The sequence below is a fragment of the Gadus morhua genome, chromosome 3 (genome assembly GCF_902167405.1).
Source record: "Gadus morhua chromosome 3, gadMor3.0, whole genome shotgun sequence".
NCBI classification, from domain to species: domain Eukaryota; kingdom Metazoa; phylum Chordata; class Actinopteri; order Gadiformes; family Gadidae; genus Gadus; species Gadus morhua.
In genome coordinates this window covers 18,060,332-18,084,550 of record NC_044050.1, presented here as the reverse complement: position 1 = coordinate 18,084,550, position 24,219 = coordinate 18,060,332, and the positions used below count along the sequence as shown (strand labels likewise).

Sequence of the window (24,219 nt, the reverse complement as noted above, 5' to 3'; positions counted from 1 at the left end):
CTACAATTAGTTTGGTATGTTTCCTAGCCCAGCAAAAAATAGCAATGACAAATGATGGAGATGTCCAATGGACTGAGCCCACTGCTACTGCCAGCTTTACGCTAAAGCCTGGTACCGTTTAGAGCCGTCCGTTGGCTACGGCTAATGAGAAACGTCCGCCGTGTGCCCCCTCTAGGCCTAAGTCCCACCTAGCTGCCACACACAAACTCAAGAGGGACACGGTGGAAAAAATCTAATTTTCAACTCAACTCTGGCTTAAATTTAATCGGTTCATTCATTTCTGGAAGTAACCATGACAACCCCCTTCGTGATTGCTAATGCCGCTAACCTGTTTCACCTTCTTTACAGAGTTTGATTGAAAGTGTGATCTACAGTAAGATGGGATTTTAACTGGAAGGGATTTGGTGGTGTGCCAAATCTGTCTGCCGGGAAATGTTCAAGGAGGAATTGACTTTAGTTATCAAGGTGTACATATTATAAAGGCTGAAGTGTTCATGACAGCCTGCCTATGTGTCAATCTCTGTGTGACTATTCAGTCCTTGTGAGACACGATTATCCAAAGCATTAATTTCAGGTATAGTGAGGAGCAGGTTTTGGCTTATTGAATCTTGCTCAAGTATGCCTAGAAGGAAGACAGGGCATTGGGGATCAAACCCAGTCCTTCTCACAGTAACCACCAGCCTGTCCTGCACGTATTTTTGTAGTGGTACATGGTGACAATCGTGCACGTGTACAACCGCTGGAAGAACAGCGAGATGAGCTGCTACGTCAACGGAGAGCTGGCTTCTTACGGCGACATCACCTGGTTCGTCAACACCAGCGACGTAAGAACTGCATCCTCATATAAAGACCAACTTGAACCAGTCTAAGAAGTACATTCATTGCATGCTTAGTTATGATGGTTATTTTAAATTGGATTCATTCACAATGTTGGCCTCTCTGGTAACTGTCCACTTGGATTTCACCTCCATCCCATTATTCTTTCCTACCTTCCTATATTCCTTCCAAACTTTCTTTATTCACTGCTCCCATGCTGTCTTTGCTCTATCCATCCATCCATCCATCTATTCCTTCTTCTTCTTCTTTCGTTGTTTGCTGCAGACATTTGACAAGTGCTTCCTGGGCTCTTCGGAGACGGCGGACGCCAACCGGATGTTCTGCGGCCAGATGGGGGCGGTCTTCTTGTTTGGCGAGGCCCTCAGTGCCGCTCAGATTTTGGCCATCTACCAGCTGGGCCCAGGATACAAGGTTCATAACACTTCACTCATTCATGCATGAAGGCCATGAAGGATCATGGATGCACTGTATTCTGCACTCATTCATTCACTTAAATTAATTTGTGCATTGGACAGGTTAGACGTACTATGAGTCCCCTTTACTCATTCATTAATAAATTCATGCATTTATTTATAATGCATGGTTGGATATACTATTTGTAAAGTCCTACTTTGCTGTTATGAAGGAACTAGAGGTTATTATTTATGCAGAAGAAGATCATACTCCTTGAAGGTCAGGGTAGTGGAGTATACGTGACCAAAATATGTTTGACTTCCTAATTGGCTTTGAAGCCCTGGTCAGAGAAATACAATATGAAGTTCAAAAAATATTGGAGAATGTTATGATTTGACCACATCTGCAACATCAAATTTATTTGGGGAATATGACGATAACGACTTCTTTTGATGTTGTTTTTGTATGTCTTATATCTCAATCTCTCCATTTCTCTCTCTCTCCCTCTCCCCCTCACCTTTGCCCCCGTCCTGACTCACCCTCCATCACAGGGTACATTTAAATACAAGGCGGAGAGCGACCTGCTGTTCGCCGAGCACCACAAAACGCTGCTGTACGACGGCAAGCTGTCGGGCAGCATCGCCTTCACCTATAACCCCCGCGCTACCGACGCCCAGCTCTGCCTGGAGTCCTCCCCCAAGGACAACGCCTCCATCTTCGTGCACTCACCCCATGCGCTCATGCTGCAGGTACACCCAAGCGGAAACTAAGAAAAGGGTACAGGCAGGAAGTGTGTGGTTTTCGGTTTGCAGAGGTGCAAGTGCGCTTGATGCAGCACAGTGGGGTGCTGTAAGAGCCACCCCCGGGTTTGTTTAGAAGTCAGTAGAGCGTAGATACAATATCATAAAAGACTTATCAGGACGATAGGATCCGGATGTGCAACGGGGTTCCTTCTGAGTCCCCAAGTGTTCATCCATCCTTGGGTTCGGGTTCCCCTTATACAAGGCTTAAAAGGTCTCATAAAGAGTGTGTAATGTGTATACAAACAGACTCATGATTCGAGCCGGGAGTGAACTACTGCTAAATCCCTGCGGCATTAATATCGCCGCAAGAGTTTGATAGGTTTGTAAAAACATTGAATATGTGTGTGTGTGTGAGAAGACGTTTGGACCGCCAACAATGTCGGCCCTAAAAATAAGGTTGCGGCCAAACTGGGATCCAGACAAATGGCAGCGACTGGTCTGGCTTATGGTCCAATGCACAGCACAAGCCACGGCCCTCCCAGCTCACATACCTGATGTCCGCCTGTCTCCCCCGGTTCAACCTTGCTAACGAGGCGGGGAGAGGCAACACACGGCTCATTAATATAACCCTGTGGGACGTCTCCATATCTCGTGCTGTGTGCCTCGGGATTTTGTGCTTAATGCTGTTAACCTTGGCTATTACATCACTGCTGTTGTTAATTTATATTTTTTGCTTGCCATGCTACCAATCCCACCTGAGTAACCTAGGTTCTCTAAAATGTGTGTGTGTGTGTGTGTGTGTGTGTGCGTGCGTGTGTGTGCGTACTGCCCCGGGATAATGCATATGTTCCACTTGGCTTCTCCTCACTTTAACTGCCTCATTAGGGACACTGCGCCACAACCCAGTTGATCCTGGTCAGATTAGTGCGTCTTGAAAAAGCTGCGGATAAGCAGCAGCTAGCTGCTTCAGTTCAGGACAACACGCATGGCTCGCTTTCCAATGCCGGTACAATGCAGACCAGGCGTTTCTTGATTTTGTCTGTGAAAGTGTTTTGGCTGGATTATTGTGTTCTAAAATGACGATCTGCACCAAGCGATGCATTGTGGAACACATCTCACCCCTACTCAACACATACATTTAGGGAATTTCTTACAGAAATATGCAGTGTTATTGTAGGATATAATGCCGGCAGTTTGTGTGCATCAGAGCACCTCCCTGCATGTACCACACAAATTAACACACACACCTTCACTTCAGGGAGACCCCTTAACTATTTGGTGAATACAGAATGGATGTCACTGTAGTTATCAGGTTATTGTTCTTACCAGTCTGACGCCAATAGGGCTCAACCAATCCCCTGCATGTCCCCTTCGACGGCAAACACACGCCACCGACACGCTGTCACCGTGGCAACCCATCTCTGTGGCAATTAGTCGTGGCACCCAAGCCTCGCTTCTGATTTGGTGACGAGATGGGGCTGAGGACAGGTGTGTTTCATACCAGGAAGTCAATTCCCTCTATGTAATCACAGTCTACTGGTTCTTATTGTTTGCTGAGAACGTTGCCATGGAAACATTCCCTCAGAGGCAATTGTAACTTTATTGAAGAAATGACACATGCTGCAGCGACACACCACCGGTTTAAATGTATTTCCGTCATGGGGACGGAAGAACAACTCATAAGGTTGAATCAGACTGATTTACGGAGGGGTTGTACGTTTAAATCTCGGTCCCAGGCCTTTTCACCTCACAAAGGAACGTCTGGGACGGGGTGCTTCAAATTGGCGTTATTTATATTGGCGTTAGTTATTGGCGTTAGTTATATATAGAGAGAGGGCGGGACTTCCATGCATGCTTCTGAGGGAGGGATATCCTTTAAGTTGGCTGATGGTTTGAGTGGTGAAAGGGAGCCTATGATAAGACATCTGTCTCTGTTATATGTTTCAGATAGAACTCAATGTCTTCTGGGGTTCAACTTTGCATATTCTTATTCTTCCACCCAGGGCAGTAATAACTAACGTACATAGCTCCTAAGAAGTAAGAAAGCACAAATTGCATTACTGTAGACGGGATAAGTGATAGAATTGATGACTCCTCCTCGCAGCCTACTATGTTTTTGTACACTTGAGGGCGTTTGGTTTATGTGTTGTTGTTGTTATTGTTCCCTAGGATGTGAAGGCAGTGGTGACCCACTCGGTCCAGAGTGGGATCCACTCCATCGGAGGAGTGCAGGTCCTCTTCCCTCTGTTTGCACAGCTGGACTGTTACCAGCCCTCCAGTCAAGAGCTGGATACCTCCGTCTGGTAGGTTTAATCATTCACTGGCTCAGTCATTCGCTCAGCCACTCACTCACAGACATTGTAACACTCACTCACTCACTCACTCACTCACTCACTCACACTCACATTCACCCCCCCTTACACACATTCACATTCACCCCCACTCACATTTACTCTCTCACTCACACACACACACACACACACACACACACACACACACACACACACACACACACACACACACACACACACATTTACCCACATTAAAGACGCACGCACACACACACACACACACACACACACAATTACCCACATTAAAGACGCACACACACGCACACATTTACCCACATTAAAGACGCGCACACACACACACACACACATTTACCCACATTAAAGACGCACACAAATGTTTTCCCACAGATGAAAGGCACTGCGACACACAAGGACACACACAGCTATTAGTATTCGGCCTTCCCTTTTGTTATAACTTGAAATGAGAGGATTAAAAGTAACCCATGGTGATCTCCATTAATGTGATGTCGCACTACACTGGATTGTGCTGAAGTCATCATTTTGTTATTCCTGCGTGCCGCTTGGCACGACTCTGCCTCATGACCACGGGGCCTATTTGTGTGTGTTGTGTTCACAGCACCGAGGTGTCCACTCAACTGTATTCAATGTGATGCAGCCCAGAACCTATTCCCCCCCCCCTACGCACCCATGACACAGCAACCTCATTCTATCAAAACGTGTTGTCTTATCTCTTATCCCTGTCCCTCTGTCCGTCTCTCGCCTCTCCTAGCTGCACGTTGCTCTCCTTCGTCATGGAGCTGCTGAAGAACTCGGTGGCCATGCAGGAGCAGATCCTGGCTTGCAAAGGCTTCCTGGTCATAGGCCACACTCTGGAGAAGGTGAGAATCACCAGCGGATCAGTGGTTCGTCCAAATGTCAGCTAAAGGACACCATTAAACCAGTGTAACGACCAGAGTGCAGCATGCTGGTCTTGTGGATCGAAACCCAATCTATACTTCTAGACCGTGACCTATTAGAGAAGGAGCTACTTTCCTAGTGGGGCCTGGGAAGTAGTTTCAGCACCAGGAGATCCAGACAAACCAATATTATGTTGTCTAGATGCATTTAAATTGTTAAGATGCATTTAAATTCCCTCAAGCACTCACTCTACGGAGAATGGCCCACCCATCCATATAATAATGTGCATTGTCTAAAAAAGGATATGTGCTACATACTTTATCCGTGGGGCCATTAATATGCTGCTGTGTACCACATCTCCCCTTGGGAAATTAACAATAGTGAATCTCTGTCATTACTATTAGATTATGTTGGACTGTTATTACCTTCCCCTGTCAGACACACGCAACGACTTATGCAATGCATTCACGCTCCCCAAGATTTTAAGGGGATGCAGTTATTTGTTCCTTGTGTTCGGTCCCAAAGTCCACAGCCCACCTGTAGGCTTGCTTGAGAAAAATGCCCGACCCCACACAGTCCACAACTACCTCCGACACAAGTGACGTGTCTGGAAAAATGAATCCAACAATATTCTTCACAAATCGTACATCCGTTGCTTTATGTGGTCAAGAAGGTTATAACATAATCCTAGTTGATTCAGACAGTATAACGTAAGTAGCACTGTGAGAGGTTGAACCTTTTGGGTTCTTTCTTCATGCCACACCTACATCCTCTGGTGTTTTTGACAATGTCATATCTCCCTGTAAAAGTCGTGTATTGTCAATGCTTCATTTTAGAAGCTGGGTAATAATATGATCATGGTACTGTCAGTAAACTTTATTTTGCATCGCGTGCCTTATCTCCATATCCCTCCTGTGGCTATGCCTGCTACCTGTTATCCAGTCTTCCAAGATGCACGTGACGCGGCCGGTGCTGGACATCGTCCTGGCCTTCGCCCGCTACCTGTGTAACCTGCAGAACGGCGTCATGCTGCTCAAACAGCTGTGTGACCACATCCTTTTCAACCCCGCCATCTGGATCCACGCCCCTGCCAAGGTCAGTCAGACACACACACACACACACACACACACACACACACACACACACACACACACACACACACACACACACACACACACACACACACACACACACACACACACACACACACACCCCACACACCCCCCACACACCCAACGGTTGTCGCATATAAAGATAAATATGCATAGACACATTACCAGCAGCCATCCACTGAGTCCCCTCTATGTGTGTTGTGTGTGTCCTGGGGAGTGGAGCCTCGCTAGTCCTTCTACCTCAGAGCGATGGTTGACATCTACATGAGCTGTCCTTGTCTTATGCGCTTGGACCCTGTCAGCCATCCACTCACCCTAAGCACACACACACAGCCCACAGAGATGCATCATTAGCATTTTACCCTGGCATGATTGAAGTGAGCCTGCAAGTTTGTTTTCGTCCTTGTGGCTGCCTGTCTGCGCATGTTTGTCGAGCGTGTGTGTGTGTGTATGTACGTAAGTGAGTTCACATTCGTGTGTGTGTGTGTGTGTGTGTGGGGGGGGGTGCACATATGTGTGTGTGTGTGGGCACATTCGTGTCTGGGTGTTCACATATGTGTGTGTGTACGTGCACATTCATGTGTGTGTGTGTGTGTGTGTGTGTGCGTGCACATTCATGTGTTTGATGATTAGCATTTTACCCTGGCATGACTGGAGAGCGCCTGCAAGTTTGTTTTCGTCCTTGTGTGTTCCTTGTCTGTGCATGTGGGTTGTGTGTGTCTCTGTGTGTACGTAAGTGAGTACACATTCATTTTGTGTGTGTGTGTGTATGTACCTGCATCTGTGTGTGTATGTGTTTGTGACCCTGCCAACATCTGCTGTGTCCATCCCTCCCCAGGTGCAGCTGATGCTGTACACCTACCTTGCCACGGAGTTCATCAGCACCGTGACCATCTACAACGCCGTGCGGCGGGTGGGCACGGTGCTGCAGGTCATGCACACGCTCAAGTACTACTACTGGGTGGTCAACCCCTTGGACCGCAGCGGTGTGGTGCCCAAGGGCCTCGGTGAGGACCACCATGACGCTATACGATAAGACATGACAGGGCCGTACTACAAACACATGGCCAGAACACCAAGCTGGGTCTCTTCATTACAAACCACCCTTAGTGTGATGTGTGTCCAGTATTCATGCAGGGGTAGTATCAGGGTGAGGATGTTTGACTCCCAGCTCATGGGTTAGGGGTCGAACCACAGTGTCTGCACTCTACCTATATGCATCCTTGAGCAAGTTGCCCTAACCCCCACCCTGCTCCTTCCATTCCATATGTATCATACATTTATTCGAAATAGGGCTGGGCGATATGGACAAAATCTTATATCACGATATGAGTAATTTTATATCACGATATGGATATATATCACGATATGGTATTTTTGAAGTAAATTAAAATAATAAATGGCTTAAAATAACCATACTTCACATTTGATCAGTTTTTTATTTTATTTTGAACTTGAATTTCCATGCTTACAAAGGAGTAAGTAGCGAACAATCTGTCATTAACTGCAGTGTCAGTTAATGACAGATTAATATTAAAAAAAAATCACAGCATCACACAAATATTTTAAATACTAATTATACACTTATAAAATAAAGTTATGTGCTGTGGTAGTAAATGGTTGGTGCTATGATGCTGGTGGTAAAAATAACAGGCGAGTCTCACACCTGCCTTGCTTCAGTCAGTGCAGTGCAATCTAATTTTTTATTATTTTTTTTTTTCTCTCTCGGTATAAACGATATGGCCAAATCTCTCCCGGTAAACACTTTCATATCGTCCACGGTATGATATCGTCATATCGCCCAGCCCTAATTCGAAATAATGTTGGATATTTATTAGAAATAAATAGTATCCTGTGTATAGATGTAAGAACACCACACCATATCACATTGGAAAGTGCATTTATTTTACGGTAAATGGTAAACTGATGATGAGTAAATTAGTCAGCTGTTGACATATCACATTCCTTTTTATCTTTTTTGGCCCTGCCAATTCCCTTTACTTTACCAGCCCCAGCCTTTTCTAATCTATTAATGCCCACAAAATGAACAGTTTGTCATCTGCACCCTGTCATGTTTTCTCCAATGCTGATTTGCTGGCTATCGTCACAGTAGGGTGGATCTGAAGGGTTCTCGTTTGTCTTTTCAGATGGGCCCAGACCGACCCAGAAGGAGATCTACTCCCTTCGAGCCTTTCTGCTGTTGTTTGTCAAGCAGCTCATCATGAAGGTAGGACAGCAATTCATTCATATATGCAAAGCCATCTATTAGGATGAAATATTAATGCATGGTGAGTGTCTGGGGCATTATCCTTTCAAAAAAACATTGAGTTCTAATAACAATATATTAGAATTGCATGGCAGATTTTATTGGCAAAATGGTGCTTAGTTGCTTACACATGCACATTTGTGCAACTAATGCATTATGAATCTGATAGTTAATCAGATTTGTAAGATGGAACTATTGACTTGAAATCAAATTAACATTTAGTGCTAGAAATAAGCTTAACCAGGAAGAGTGTAGTTCGTTTTCGGTTGAAGATCATGGTTCTATACCGTTTGGATGTACTTGTTTAAACGTTGCCTCACTAAAACCATGGTACATTTTGCCGTCCCACAGACGTGTGGCAAATCGTTGGCATTAATTTTCAAACCTTTGTAATGCAATGAAAACTGTTTTGTGTTTCCAATTGAAGGATCACGGTGTGAAGGAAGACGAGCTACAGAGCATCCTCAACTATCTGCTCACGATGCATGAGGTAGGAGTGCTTTTATCAGCCGCCATACCCATATCACCACCAGATGGTGCCAAAACCTTATTACTGTCTGACTTTGCGTCTTCCCTCTGACATCCACATACACTGTACAAAAAATAAGAATCACTTCAGCTCTAATTCTGCCCATCACGTTTTGTACCGATGCAGGCGTGTTTAGATCGCAGCGATGCATAGGGTTTTAATGAGTGTAACAACAACAAACCCAGCAGGACCTGGAAGGTGATTACTACACCGCTCCGAAACCCACTCTCACACAGAGCCTCACGACTTTATATTAGAAAATAATCCAAAATAACGTATTCCTCATGAGCTCAAGTCAAGTGGTAATTTCTCTCCGTTCTTATAGAGGATATTTTAAACTGATCCTAAACACTAGAGTGTGCCTAAAGTGACACTGTAGTGAAATGAAAGTACAGAGAGAAAAATACAAATCCTACCATTTTCAAATAATATTCGGCTTGTTTTTCTTTTTTCTTATTAACTCAATTATGGTAATAACAATGGCCTACTTTGACGCCATTATATGAGAAAAGCTAATACCACAAAATTACGTTTGGGTATTTTCTCCCTATGAACTCACTGTCGGTTTTTAACAAAATTATAGCAGAAAAGCAAAAACCCAAATTCAGTTTTGTGTGTATTTTAGTATTTACCCTTAACAACCTCTCAGGTGACATTTAGAGGATGGTCGACTTTGACAACGTCTCCTCAGAACAGCTCTATAATGCCCCGATCCACTCTCTGCTCCAGGACGATAACCTCATGGACGTGCTGCAGCTGCTGGTGGCTCTGATGTCGGAGCACCCCGGCTCAATGGTGCTGGCCTTCGAGCAGCGCAACGGGATCCGGTAACCTGACCTCCATCCTCCCCACACCTACCTTAGATCCTCCATGTTCTCCCCTCACCTACCTCAGATCCTCACTGGTGTCCCCCAGCACCTCAGATCCTTCGCGTTCTCTTCTCTCCCCCCCCCCCCCCATGTTACCATCCAGCGTTCATAATGCCTCAGGTTAGGTTCCAGAAAGCAGTTTGTTCCAGGGTTAGATTTGTCTCATGGAAATTATGAAAATTAAATTAAGTGATGATATATTTCAAAATAGTTATTCATTACATTTCTGCGGTTATATTTGTAGAATGTGCACAGTTGGTTTGTTTAATTAGAGGTAATTACAGTTTGCATTGCAGTTATTTATTCAAAGGTTATATTCTCTCTATGCAAACACAGTTTGCTTAGTTTAAATGTAGACATAATTGTTTTTGAAATAAGAGTTGTTAATTCAGAGGGAATATTTGTTAAAAGTATTCAATATCTTTGAATAGAGTAATGCTTGTTTCGGTAATTGTTATTTATAAAAATATTTCTTACATGCAATCTCCAGACAACATACATAAAAACGTTTTCTTGTTTAAATTTAGTAATAATTGGTAATAAAAGTTATTTCTTCAAAGCTTTGTCAAATGCAATTACAGGTAGTTCTTCATATTAACAATACACAGTCAAAAATTGAACCTGAGACAAGCTATCGAGTAAAATGTGCAATATGTACCTCATTTTATGTTGAATATTAATATCTTCCAGACGTAATATAACCTCAAATCTACGGCCTAGTCTATGATTTTATGTTTTAATTTCTCTGTTTGTTATTTTAGCTTGACCCCTGTGCCCTGTCATTGTGCTTGAATGGAGGCTGCCTGACACCAGTGGGGCAATAAAGATGCTTTACTAGTTTAATTTGAGTCTCTGGAAGCTGCGGAGATGGGCCCGTGCTCTGATTTATGCAGCTAATTTAAATGCTCTGCCTGGCCGCCGCCGCCGCCGCTCCAGGAGAGAATAGCAGGACGGTTTGTTGCGGGTGAAACATTCACTCTTAGCAAGGCCGGCATTCACGGTGTCATCCCCAGATATTCAAACACATTGGATTTCATGTCTGAATTATAATTTTTTTTGGAAAGATGTTAAATTAGATTATTTTATTATGAATATTAAAACAATTATTATTGTTTAAACTCTATGGTGGTGACTGTTCAGCTGCTTGAAAATGACTTGAATACAATGTGTCTATAATGTATCGGATGATTTTTAAATGCTTACTTTACTTACGCCAATGGTGTGTATATTATTTTTTGTTTAACAGCGTGATCTACAAGCTACTCGCGTCCAAAAACGAAGCCGTTCGAGTCCAGACACTGAAAATCTTGGGCTACTTTCTCAAGAACTTGCAACCAAAGTGAGTAAAGACATTACAGACTGTGTTGTGTCCCTGTTTTCCTCTCCTAATGCGTTACTTTACTTTTATATTCCACAGTATTTGTTGACCTCTCTAAAGTAAATTATACAATCAAATATTATTAATACTAATAGGTAAATTTTTTTGGCTCTTAGGTGTAGAGCAATTGAAAGTGAATACAACCAGTTACTTATCACCATGGCCCGCAGCCCAGCTAGCTCCCCCTGTAGCCTTTAGCGGCTGCAGAACTAGCATCGGTACATATAGGGTCTCTTGCCCCAGAGCACAGAGAGTGTTGACTCTGGGACTTTATACAAACCGTCCGCGGGACTTGAGCCCAGACCCTCATCCCTCTCCCCGCGGTGGGAGATGAAAGCAGAGCGGCACAGAGCTGCTCCCACTTAAGTCAGCAGGAATCCTCCTCTTCATTTCCCCTTCATGTCAAAAGTCTGCTGGAGCCCGGCTCCAGTTGTACAGCTTAAAACCTAGTATGTGCTCTTACTTTGGCGGTTTCCGAGAAGCTCCCAGCTTGGCATGTCCCAACCCCTGCCATAAGAAACATTAGTGCCATAAATACAGACTGGCTACAATCGACAAAGCGATGAAGATTTCAGCAAATGTGATATAACTGAGTGATCGATTCTAATAGAAAATGTTATCACAAATTATGATATAAAACATATTAATACATATATATATATATATATATATATATATATATATATATATATATATATATATATATATATATATATATATATATATATATATATATATTGATATATGTATCTGTATATAGATGGATACCTCAATTATAATCAATGGATCTAATACAATGGATCTAATGCAATGGCATTACGTTGATAAATCATGTTGGTGTGATATCGGATATCTGCTCATTGTTACTTGATACTATGGAGCGAACACTGTAGGCGTACATCAATACGTAATACCCTTCCCTGTCCTTTGACCCGGTGCCCCCGCTGCTTACCAGGAGGAAGGCAGAGGTCATGCTCGGTCACGGCCTCTTCTCGCTGCTCAGTGAGAGGCTGATGCTCAACTGCAGCCAGGTCACCATGACAACATACAACGCGCTGTTTGAGGTCAGTCCCCCCCCCCCCCATGTTGCACTCCACATGCATTTGTTTTCTCACATTTTCATGTTCTGTTTTGCTTAATGATAAGAATGAGGAATAACCAAATAACCATGTTTTGCACGATAATATTTGAACCAGGCCACCACAGGTTAAGGATTTACATATTTCAGCCGTTATTCTGTTATGTTTTGCCTCCAACAAGAATGTTGAATAGACAATAACACAGACCCACAAGTCCTGCAAATACACATTTTGAGGTATGATACAACTTAAGGTTATGATTATGCATATTGGATCAACTATAAGATACGCAACTATGGTCTACTGTTGTTGTAGTCTGTCTTCTGTATGAATGGAATATTGTAATTATATTATGATGTATAACAGCACATATCCACAATACCCTGAACCGTAACCACACACACACAAACACACGCAGACACACACACACACGAAACATCCCACTAAGCTCCATCCATCTTAACTTGATCAGGACGAGGTTCTGAAATACAATTTGCAGTAAAACGCTCCACTCCTCTTTGGCTCCGCAGTCGGTCGTACTTTTCCATTGCGTGTTAGATCTAAGTGTGTTTATCTGTGACTGAAGTACACCGTTTCTCTTCTGCGCCCAACGACAGATTCTGACGGAGCAGATCTGCACCCAAGTGATCCATAAGCAGCACCCGGACCCTGACTCTTCCGTGAAGATCCTCAACCCACGTAAGTACCCCCCCCCCCCCCCCACAGCCACCACCACCACCTCCTCTCTGCTTAACGACACCCTGCTGTGTATCCACCAGGTACAAACCGCTCCGTGCTGCACCAGGGAGAGTCTTTTCCCCCCAGGCCCTCCTCTACTGCTATTGTTCCATCCCAACGCACAAAAGGGCCATCTCAGCTATTATTTTTCCAGTTAACCACTGATATACACATTGCCAAAGCATGGAGATCATAATTTTTGTGACAAACGATATATATATTGACGACCCACTTCTGAGTCTGCTGCGGTTTAAATAAAACGCATCGTAATCTGTGAATTAATTTGGCTTTGGCAGTTAAAAATGTATTCTTTGTAATATCTTTAATATTCGTACAAAGGTATTAAACACACACCCTAAATCCCTATGTAATGCATATATTTACATTAAACTCCAATACATTAATATAAATATATATCTTTTTGTATTTCCTATGCTGAGATCACAATATGTGAGATATGTACATACACAGTATATTCTCACATAGCATTATAGGGAGGGAGTCAGGCTTATTTTAAATATGACGCAACATAATGAGCTGAAACAGAACCATTGAGCGGCATCAGTGTTCTCCTACTCGGCAGCAGTACTTCCAGCTCATTACTTACCTCCAATTTCAGACGTCAGCCCGCAAAATATTTTCATATGTGGAAATCAAAGTCTTTCGTCTTTGGATTTAAGAGGAAGAAAGAAAATCGTACTCTCTCCCTCCTTCACTCGCTCATATTTCCAACACACACACACACACACGCACACGCACACACACACACACACACACACACACACACACACACACACACACACACACACACACACACACACACACGCGCGCGCGCGCAATTGCAAAACTTTGATCAGTTGGAACTCGATCGCTGGGAAGAATCACAACCCAGGTTTACTTCCAACCAGCCTTAATCTGACAAGGTACTGCTGTAGTCACACGTTGATTATCTTAAGCCTTTATTGTGTTAGAAAAAAAGCAGCCTGCCTTCAGCCCGGGCCGGGGCGTCCCAGACAGGCCGTATATATCATGGAGAAACCCTGCCCGGGCCCTTTAGCATGCGAACACACGCTATGCAGCACAGAGCCCGGGTCTGTTTCTCCTTTGCCGTGCCTTCCCCTTGATTTAATCTGCGACCAGGCCCCAAAATGGCCCCCTGATTGCAGTCTTTAGTAACGTCAGAGCCAATCAAACAAACCGAGGAAGTACCGTTTCCCTCAAATTAACTCGAGGGACGGGAAGCGAGAGCAAATGGGGAAGAAAAAAAAGGGACAGGCAGAAAGAACGAAAGCAGGAAAGGAAGAAAAGGAGTACAAGAAAAAGAAAAAAGTGCTACGCCTCTGTCCTCAGTCCTGGTGCATGCTGGGGTAATTTTCTGGCGGTAAGGGTTCAGCGACTCATAATTTGAGTGACTAAGGCGTAGAAACAACAGAGCTGTGTGCAGTAGGGGCGAGGGTGGGGTGGGGGAGGGGGGATCGGAGGAGTGCCACGGTCTGGCGAGAGACGGGTGAAACCCTAGCCCCGCAGCCCGTCTCCCCACTCAAGGCAAATGGCCGCTGACATTGTCTAGATAATTCATCTAAACAGTCAGTCTCTTCGGGTTAACCCGCAACCAGGACCTCTCCGAGAGGGCTCGTGACTCAGCCTCTCCAATTGGGAACAATACCTAAACTATAACGCCGGGAGTAAAAATCAATGACAGGACCCCTTTTTTGCATGCATGCATGCAGATGCATATTTCCGGGTGTCTGCAGGCGTGGGAAGCAGACGCCTTGTCACGCAGTGATTTACACATGTTGAGATGTCTGAGTCTGCTGTTGATGTCTGGTCCCCTACCTCGCTGCGTCATCCACCCACCTACCCCATCCACCTACCTACCCCATCCACCCACCTACCCCATCCACCCACCTACCCCATCCACCTACCTACCCCATCCACCTACCTACCCCATCCACCCGTCTACCCCATCCACCCGTCTACCCCATCCACCTACCTACCCCATCCACCTACCTACCCCATCCACCTACATACCCCATCCACCTACCTACCCCATCCACCTACCTACCTACCCCATCCACCTACCTACCCCATCCACCTACCTACCCCATCCACCTACCTACCTACCCCATCCACCTACCTACCCCATCCACCTACCTACCCCATCCACCTACCTACCCCATCCACCCACCTACCCCATCCACCCACCTACCCCATCCACCCACCTACCCCATCCACCTACCTACCCCATCCACCCACCTACCCCATCCACCTACCTACCTACCCCATCCACCTACCTACCTACCCCATCCACCTACCTACCCCATCCACCTACCTACCCCATCCACCTACCTACCTACCCCATCCACCTACCTACCCCATCCACCTACCTACCCCATCCACCCACCTACCCCATCCACCTACCTACCTACCCCATCCACCCACCTACCCCATCCACCTACCTACCCCATCCACCTACCTACCCCATCCACCCACCTACCCCATCCACCTACCTACCCCATCCACCCACCTACCCCATCCACCCACCTACCCCATCCACCCGTCTACCCCATCCACCTACCTACCCCATCCACCTACCTACCCCATCCACCTACCTACCCCATCCACACACCTACCCCATCCACCTACCTACCCCATCCACCAACCTACCCCATCCACCAACCTACCCCATCCACCAACCTACCCCATCCACCCACCTACCCCATCCACCCGTCTACCCCATCCACCCGTCTACCCCATCCACCAACCTACCCCATCCACCCACCTACCCCATCCACCTACCTACCCCATCCACCCACCTACCCCATCCACCTACCTACCCCATCACCCCGCCTACACCATCCATCCCATCCACCCACCTTCTACCCACCTACCCATCTTCCCCACCCCAAAGAATGGTTGCAATTTTATATTGTCTTTACAATGCAATGGGAATTATGATAGATGATAGTAATAATACTGTGATTCTATTGATGGCATAATTCAATCATTATTGTTATCCAAATCATTTTACTGAAAATGCTGTTGCAATATTAAAACTAATAAAACGTATTTCCTGCAAATATCTCTAAAAACAAACTGCTGACGTGTGTGTGTGTGTGTGTGTGTGTGTGTGTGTGTGTGTGTGTGTGTGTGTGTGTGTGTGTGTGTGTGTGTGTGTGTGTGTGTGTGTGTGTGTGTGTGTAGAGATCCTGAAGGTGATCGCTGGCCTGCTGAAGAACTCTCCGAATTCTCCTGAGACCATGGAGGTGCGCCGGGTCTTCCTGTCCGACATGATCAAGATGTTCAATAACAGCAGAGAGAACCGCAGGTACACGCACGCACGCACGCACACGCGCACGCACACACAGGCTCCTTCCTGCACTGTTTACGCGGTATCATTGTAGTTATCTGAAAACCGCTGCCCCCTATGGTACTGTTAGACACGCTATTCTTACTCGTGTGTGTGTGTGTGTGGGCACACACCTGTCTGTCTGCATCTGTATTTCCATGTGTGTGTGTCCTCATCTGTTCATTTCCCTGTGTTGTGCGTGTCTGTGTTGTGTTGTGTGTGTGCAGGAGTCTGCTGCAGTGCTCGGTGTGGCAGGAGTGGATGCTCTCGCTGTGCTTCCTCAGCGCCAACAGCAGCGAGGAGCACAAGATCAACGAGATGGTGTACGCTGTGTTCCGCATCCTGCTCTACCACGCCGTCAAGTACGAGTGGGGCGGCTGGCGCGTCTGGGTGGACACGCTGTCCATCACACACTCCAAGGTCTGAGGAACCCCCCGCCGCCCCGCACACACCGGTCGCAGACACACACAGAACACGCACACATGCACATGCATGTACGTAAAGGAATACAAACTCACACACACGTGCGTTATTGTATACACGCGCACATACAAGTACACAGGCATAGACATGAGCAAATGTACACACACATGTGCGCAAACACACTCATGTGCACGTGCGCGCGCGCACGAACGCGTGTACACGCACACAGACACAGAGGAACACAGGATTTAGCAGTGTTTATGTTTCTCTGAGGTATTCTAGGCTCTTCTTATCCGTTCTTTTTCCCATCCTGCTCTTACCCCCGTCCCCTGCGTGCGTTTTGCGTTTCTGTTTCTCTTCATTTTAGCCAACACATTTTTTCCTTCCCTTAACGAATCACATCCTCCGCGCGCCGTCTGCACGCATCTCGGCGTCCCTCCATAAACCTTCTTCTTTTACCCCGCTCTCTGCAGTCGGAAAACCCTCACGTCCCCCCCCCCCCCCCCCCCCCCCCCCCCCCCCCAGCCCATCGTTCATATTTTTGTATCTTGGCTAAGTGGTGTTTTAAAATACCTACAACCGTCAAATCAGGTAGCCATCTCCTGCTCCGCTTGATGCCAATGTTAATACCGTTCCCTCTCAAACGTGGGATCCACAGGGCCGTGCCTCGGTCACCTAGAGTGATTCCCCAGGACCCCCGGCTCTCAGGGGCCCATCAGATAACGCTACCGAGGCACTATGGAAAATATACAGTGATTAGCATGTAGCAAAGCTTGCTTAGGTTGTAGAATGGAGCCAAATCACTGCACCGTCTCCATATACCACTTTATTTATGTAAAGAGTATCTTTTCTCTCTTTACGTCGCATAGATAAAAATAAACTCCTGGCATGTGTTATTACCAAAACGTGAAATAAAAAGCCAATAAGAAATGCGTTAGGAATTGGCTGTTGATATCATGTTACGTTGCTTGGTTACAAAGCAGTGTGGTAATTGAGGTGGGTGTCAGATTGTGGTCTGGGTATGGGAGCTGAAAGGGGGGGGGGGGGGGGGGGGGGGGGCTGAGCTTGCCTGGTTGAGGAGGAAGTTGAAGAAACTGCTTGTGATAGGATACAGGCCAGGGTGTTGGTACCGGTAGTGTCCAATAGGGGGCGCAGACAGACTACTTGAGAGACAAAGAGGAGTTTGTTATGTCCATGTCTATTGATGCTCTGGTCTCAGAGACTCTGCTATTCACAAAATTCTGAAATTAATTTCAACAAAATTAAATAAACAAATCTTAATTTGTGTCTGCAAGAATAAATCTTCACATCATAATCAGGGCTGGAGAATTATCACAAGAGAATATTTTGGATTTCTCCGTAGCAATGCTGTTTTGTGACATAAAATACACAAATACAGCATGATGCTTTCCATACCTATACTAAATCTGAAGGCTGCTATTAAACACACTCCCTTTACTTGTTTTCGACCAGTTAAACTTAATTCACTATTACAATATACCAAGGTAATGGAAAAACACTGTATGCAATTTTATTGCATTATAAATGATTTATAAACCATTTATTTATTATGGACCTTTAATAAATGTATGCAATTTACTGGATTGTATGATTTATTTCATTTGCTGTGAATGAACAAAGGACTAATTAATGGACAATTAGTCCTGATGTTTAATGATCATACGTGCTTGATGCATAGAAGGCAATCATTGTAATTTGTTTTAGACTGGGTTCCAGATACAGGCCTTATGTTTACGTATATACGGGTTGTACACACGCATACGATACACCTACACATTTTATGTTAACGTTTAAATATTCACTACATTCACGATGCTCATAAGGGTAAATCAAAATGGTCAGAAAAAAACGGCTGACCACAGTGAAATGGAAACGGTAATATTACATTCATTTTTTACCCTCGATATCACCCACCGTTGTGTTAAAATATGTTATTGATGAATAACAAGCGGCCAATGAGAGATGGTCCCTGCGCTGGGTTTATTGTTGTAGTTGGTTCACATGGCTCTGGTGCGGCAGAGCCTCCATGTTCCCCAGCAAAGGGCCTGATGCGGGCTGGTGCAGATGTTAATTCTTCCTACCTCCAGCAGGCTGTAATTGCCTTTTTCTCTGTGTAATTGCTGAAGATTAATGTTTTTTTTTCTTGTGTGTACAATGCCCTCGCACCAGACTGAAAACAAGTTCACTCTTTGTGCACCTTGGGTGATTTCACACACACACACACACACACACACACACACACACACACACACACACACACACACACACACACACACACACACGTGCAGATAAACAGACACACAAAGGCAGACACAAACGCATTGCAGATCACACATGTTCAGAAACTCCCACACATGTGGACACACACATGTACAGACCCACACACACCTGCAAACACACGCATGGACTTAACACACACACACACACACACACACACACACACACACACACACACACACACACACACACACACACACACACACACACACACACACTATATAGCCCTCTGATGTGGAGAGGTGCAGCAGGCACTAGCCATCAAGATACATGCAGGTGCTGTAAAAAAGCAAAAGAAACTCAATTGCAATTTTATTGTCCCGTTTGATAGATTTCCTGCCACCATTGTAGCACCAAAGCTGTTTGTCACTGTTGCTCTCTGCACCCACTGCAGGTGTGTGTGTGTGTGTGTGTGTGTGTGTGTGTGTGTGTGTGTGTGCGTAAATGTGCATGGATCTTACCAGCTGAGTGTGCCCCAGCCCTACATTTCCTCTTGTGCTGTGAGAGGAGTGTGTATTGTTTTTTCTCTGAGCACATTGAATATTAATCCGAGTGTTGCCTGAACAATCAGTAAAACAAGGGCTCATAAATACAGGCGGCCCATGGGGAAGCTCTTCCAGAGTGTAGTGTATACACTGGGTTTATTTGTGTGCACCGCCCCCCTCACATGTTGTGGTGCAGAAACGTCTACCTTACATGAATATATTCAGTGAAACGTAAAAGAAAGGAACATGTACATATTCACTTTGTAGCGGGCGGTCTGAAAAATGCATTATACTTGGAAATCTTTTTCTTTTTGCACCGTGTCCAGAAAATGCATCGTTACAAATCAAATTTGTAAGTCGAGGTTTCCAGTGAATCTAATTTCATCATGTCCTTAGTAATCCGTCCCCTTAATAAGTAAATAAAAGACCCATCCAGGTTCCAGCCTGTTTTCAGTTAACATAGTATTAGAGTGAGCAAGTAGGTTCCCCCTGTACCAGCGTGGCCGCGTTATTATCAAAGACAAAGTTTTCCCTAAGTCTAACTCTTTCGTCATCTTTGATTTTGTTGTCTTTGTACCGTCATGTTGCTGAATGGGTGCATAAAAAAAGTGTCTTGGCATTGGGTTGGAAAAGTCAAGTTTATTGCACATATGCATTATTTATATAGCATTTTTAAAACTGCTTGAATTGGAATATAATATAGCATTTAAATGATACAATTAATCATAGTAAGGGTTGATAAAAACTAAAAATACAGCCAAACTAAGTAAAACAATACATCCAGCTAAGAAAATAGAAGTTAATACAATTTGTTAAATTATCAACCATTCTCTTTAGTGTGTGTGTGTGTGTGTGTGTGTGTGTGTGTGTGTGTGTGTGTGTGTGTGTGTGTGTGTGTGTGTGTGTGTGTGTGTGTGTGTGTGTGTGTGTGTGTGTGTGTGTGTGCGCGTATCTGAGCGGGTGCGCGCGTCTGAGCGAGTGCGGGTGCGCGCGTCTGAGCGGGTGCGTGTGCGCGCGTCTGAGCGGGTGCGTGTGCGCGCGTCTGAGCGGGTGCGTGCGCGCGCGTCTGAGCGGGTGCGTGCGCGCGCGTCTGAGCGGGTGCGTGCGCGCGCGTCTGAGCGGGTGCGTGCGCGCGCGTCTGAGCGGGTGCGTGCGCGTCTGAGCGGGTGCGTGCGTGTCTGAGAGAGGATGAAGGTGGGGGTATCCCCTGCATTGGTAAAGAGATCCAGTTGTTTCAGTGTCTGTATTTGTATACTATAGTTCTACAGTATTATTCAAAGTAACATTTGATGCACGAAGTGTACTGCCCTCCACAATGTGATTGGTCAGCTGGCCCGTGTAGTGGACAGATGTCTGTGTGTGTGCTGAGTTGGCAGCCTTCAGAGGCCTCACCTCCTCGAGGTGCCCCCGGCCCAGGTGAACCCCACAGAGCACATGTCTAACACGGCCCAACAGTGGAAGCTGTGGAGGAGCCTGTGCCCTTAAGCTTCCCTGAGACAGCAGATTCTAATGAACACTACCCATCACATGCATTAGTGAACCCATTGAAGTGGTGCTCTTATGTAGCATCGTCTATTAATCAGTTTTATGATTGATAAGCGCTATTTTCCATCTGATTATTTTTTGCAGAGACTTTTATCCTATGTAAACACCCCATCCTCCCTGACTAACCTATTATTGATAATCCGTACCATATTTTTATTTCGTACTCTTTAGTGAAAGAAAAGCAGAGCTGTTCGGTGTGTGTGCTGGCGTCACAGAGACTTCCTAAGCCAAAACCTGTGGTTCAGAGGTTTGAAGACACTGTAGCTGTGTATTGAAACAAGGACAAAAGAAGGGGAATTGAGAACATGGACAGTATGGACAAGACCAGATCGACTGGTATTGTCTGGTGAACTGGTCGATACGCTTCTGCTCGGCAACAACTTCCTCAACATTACTGTCTCACGGAGAGTTGAATTGGTGTTTTGGGGTTTCACGTTTTGAAATAGTGTGGAATATATTCATTTGCATATTCAGGGATAAATAATTAAAAGTAAACCCATTTTTAGTTTTAATCTTGGATCTATATCCCGTTTATTTACATTTTTATCAGCTGTCTAGATTAAGATTGCAATGGATTCAGTTTATTCTATAGAGACCAAGCAAACCAAATAGCAATTATTCTGTCAGTTGACCAGAGAGAAATCAACATAATAAAAGGTAACTAAGAAGACGTAATGGAGAGAATATAAATGAACACACCATTCAGTATCACCAGCAGACGACGGCAATGTTTTTCTTTCCCTTTCCTTGTGGGAGGAGGAATTGCATTTGGCTAATCCGATTAGAGACTCACGGCCCCCCTGATATCCCCTTTGTTTTGCGGTCTCGTTCTATCTATTGATCTAAATCTGGTCTCCGCTGTGACTCCTACTGTGGAGGTCTCCCTGGACCAGAGCTTAGGCGGGCCAACGCTCTGTGTGTCTCTCTACACGCGGCCGGCAGAATCCATCCATCCATCCATCCCTCATAAAATCAACCTTAAAAACACCATATTTTGGGACGAGCTCCTGTAGTTTTCCGATTGAGACTAATCCTCTGTCATTCTTTGATACGGACTCGGTATCTGTAGTTCCCGGACCCCGACTCGATGTCCTGGGCTCCCAGGAGCCGAGGGCTGAACGCCTGTACCGGGCTCTAATGGCTCCGTAACGGATGTCCCTTTCTGTTGCACGCCGTTTCGCTCTCCTCTGTGATCCTGCTCTGCCATTACGGGCCGCTCTCCCTGTGATGTGGCGTCGCTGTTTGCTTTCACTGTAATACCATGTTACCTGTCACATTAGAAAAGCCCACCGTGTTTTCCTACATTACCATAACATTTCTTCTCCTCCGTACCCCCACGAGGTCTGGCGGGAGGGGGGGGGGGGGGGGGGGGGGCACAGAACTTTAGATTAGATCAGCGCTGATGTCAGGCCCACCCAAGGCAGTCGCTATGCGCTGCGGCTCCGCTAACCACAGAGAACGCTCGCTGCCTCCGTCTAATGGTAACTGGATCTGCTTGCGCAGCCCTGTTTAAAGCCAACATACATCATCTTAATGTAGGGACTCCAACCCCAACCCACCATCGCCCCCCCCCCCCCCCCCCCCCCCAACCATACCCCACCCCACCATCAGATCCATGATGGGGGGGTGGGGATATTCTCCACTAAGGCACTAGGCTCAGGCATCGTTTCCATGGGAGTGCACTCTCCATGCGTCCTTTTAATTGCAATAAATGCTAAATGTCAAATTAAGCTGAAACTAATGGGGTAGAAGACATCACAGACAGAGGCAGAGAGAGGGAGAGGACAGAGGAATTGAGAGGGAGGGGAATGGGAGATGGGGAGATGGGGTGAGGGGGGGGGGGGGGGTTTGGGAGAGAGCGACAGAAATAGAATGAGAGATGCTATCGATGCATTTAGAACAGGCTCTGCACTCAGAGAAAAGAGTTATGGATTACCAATCACTGCTCCGCCCGGCACAAGATTAATGAGCGGCCGTGTAGCAGACTAATTTAGAACAATAACGACTAATTAATTACAAATAATCAGCTACTTTCTCCTCCCCCTCCTCCCCCCACCCTTTCCTTTCTTCCAACCTCATTAACTCGCTCACTCTCTTCAACATCTGTGTTGCTCTCCCTTTTTGATCTCTGTTTTCCCCGTTTATTTTTCTCCCGTGCTCTTCCTGTCGCCACTTTTTGTCTTTCTCTTTCTCTTTCTCTTCCTCTCTCTCCCTCCCCCCCCCCCCCCCCCCCCCCCCCCCATCCAAACAGCCTCAGGTTAAAATGGCTGCGGTGTGGCTCTGGTTTCACCCTTCCCTCCACCACCGACTGCTCTTTGACTTTCTGTCCTCCAAAGCCCAGTGATTAATGCAGGGTTTTAAATTAGGCGTGGGAGGATTTGCCAATACTGGACACGCACTGTGCTCACACACACCCGCATGCACATGCACACCCGCTTGCGCACACGCACACGCACACGCACACACACACGCACACACACACACACACACACACACACACACACACACTCTTTCGAAGCAGTATCTACTGCTAATCTATGATTGGTTACATGGACGGGCTCTTCCTCAACTGCCACGTCAGACTGTTGTCCGTATGGACTAGCAGTCTAGTTAAGCCATATCTGATGGCAGGCTGACTGATGGAAGGTAATGGGCCAAGGTTTCTTAAGGTAATGAGGAAAAAAAAAAAATGGCTTCAAACTAAGAGGATTGGATGAGAGGGTTCAAATTGTCAAACTAGGCATTGAAAATGTGGAACATACCTACCCTAATGTTGACCTCCCTAATATATCTAATTTTATGGCGTTTCTGTCTAAATAAGTGTTTTTGTCTTCTGCTCTTTGTCATTGGTTAAAACAACCGTGTTGAAATCGTTTTGTTCTTTAGTGTTTGTAGAGCTTCATTACAAAATGTATGCCTGGTACCCAGTCAGGTAGACAGCTGGCCATGGCTCTTGCCATGAATGC

The 24,219-nt window shown here is 45.6% G+C and overlaps 1 protein-coding gene across 5 annotated transcripts in view; it reads left to right on the top strand.

The window, feature by feature from the left end:
- Positions 1 to 24,219, top strand: part of lrba (LPS-responsive vesicle trafficking, beach and anchor containing) — a 186,454-nt gene that overhangs the window by 25,173 nt on the left and 137,062 nt on the right. For all 5 annotated transcript variants that reach the window (XM_030351779.1, XM_030351781.1, XM_030351778.1 and 2 more), the window contains exons 7-21: positions 705 to 824; positions 1,102 to 1,248; positions 1,782 to 1,979; positions 4,143 to 4,276; positions 5,055 to 5,163; positions 6,125 to 6,277; positions 7,133 to 7,301; positions 8,442 to 8,521; positions 8,988 to 9,050; positions 9,819 to 9,916; positions 11,205 to 11,297; positions 12,292 to 12,400; positions 13,033 to 13,114; positions 16,358 to 16,481; positions 16,730 to 16,922. In XM_030351779.1, the coding sequence (XP_030207639.1) occupies positions 705 to 824; positions 1,102 to 1,248; positions 1,782 to 1,979; positions 4,143 to 4,276; positions 5,055 to 5,163; positions 6,125 to 6,277; positions 7,133 to 7,301; positions 8,442 to 8,521; positions 8,988 to 9,050; positions 9,819 to 9,916; positions 11,205 to 11,297; positions 12,292 to 12,400; positions 13,033 to 13,114; positions 16,358 to 16,481; positions 16,730 to 16,922 (1,872 nt within the window). The remainder of the gene's footprint in view (positions 1 to 704; positions 825 to 1,101; positions 1,249 to 1,781; positions 1,980 to 4,142; positions 4,277 to 5,054; positions 5,164 to 6,124; positions 6,278 to 7,132; positions 7,302 to 8,441; positions 8,522 to 8,987; positions 9,051 to 9,818; positions 9,917 to 11,204; positions 11,298 to 12,291; positions 12,401 to 13,032; positions 13,115 to 16,357; positions 16,482 to 16,729; positions 16,923 to 24,219) is intronic.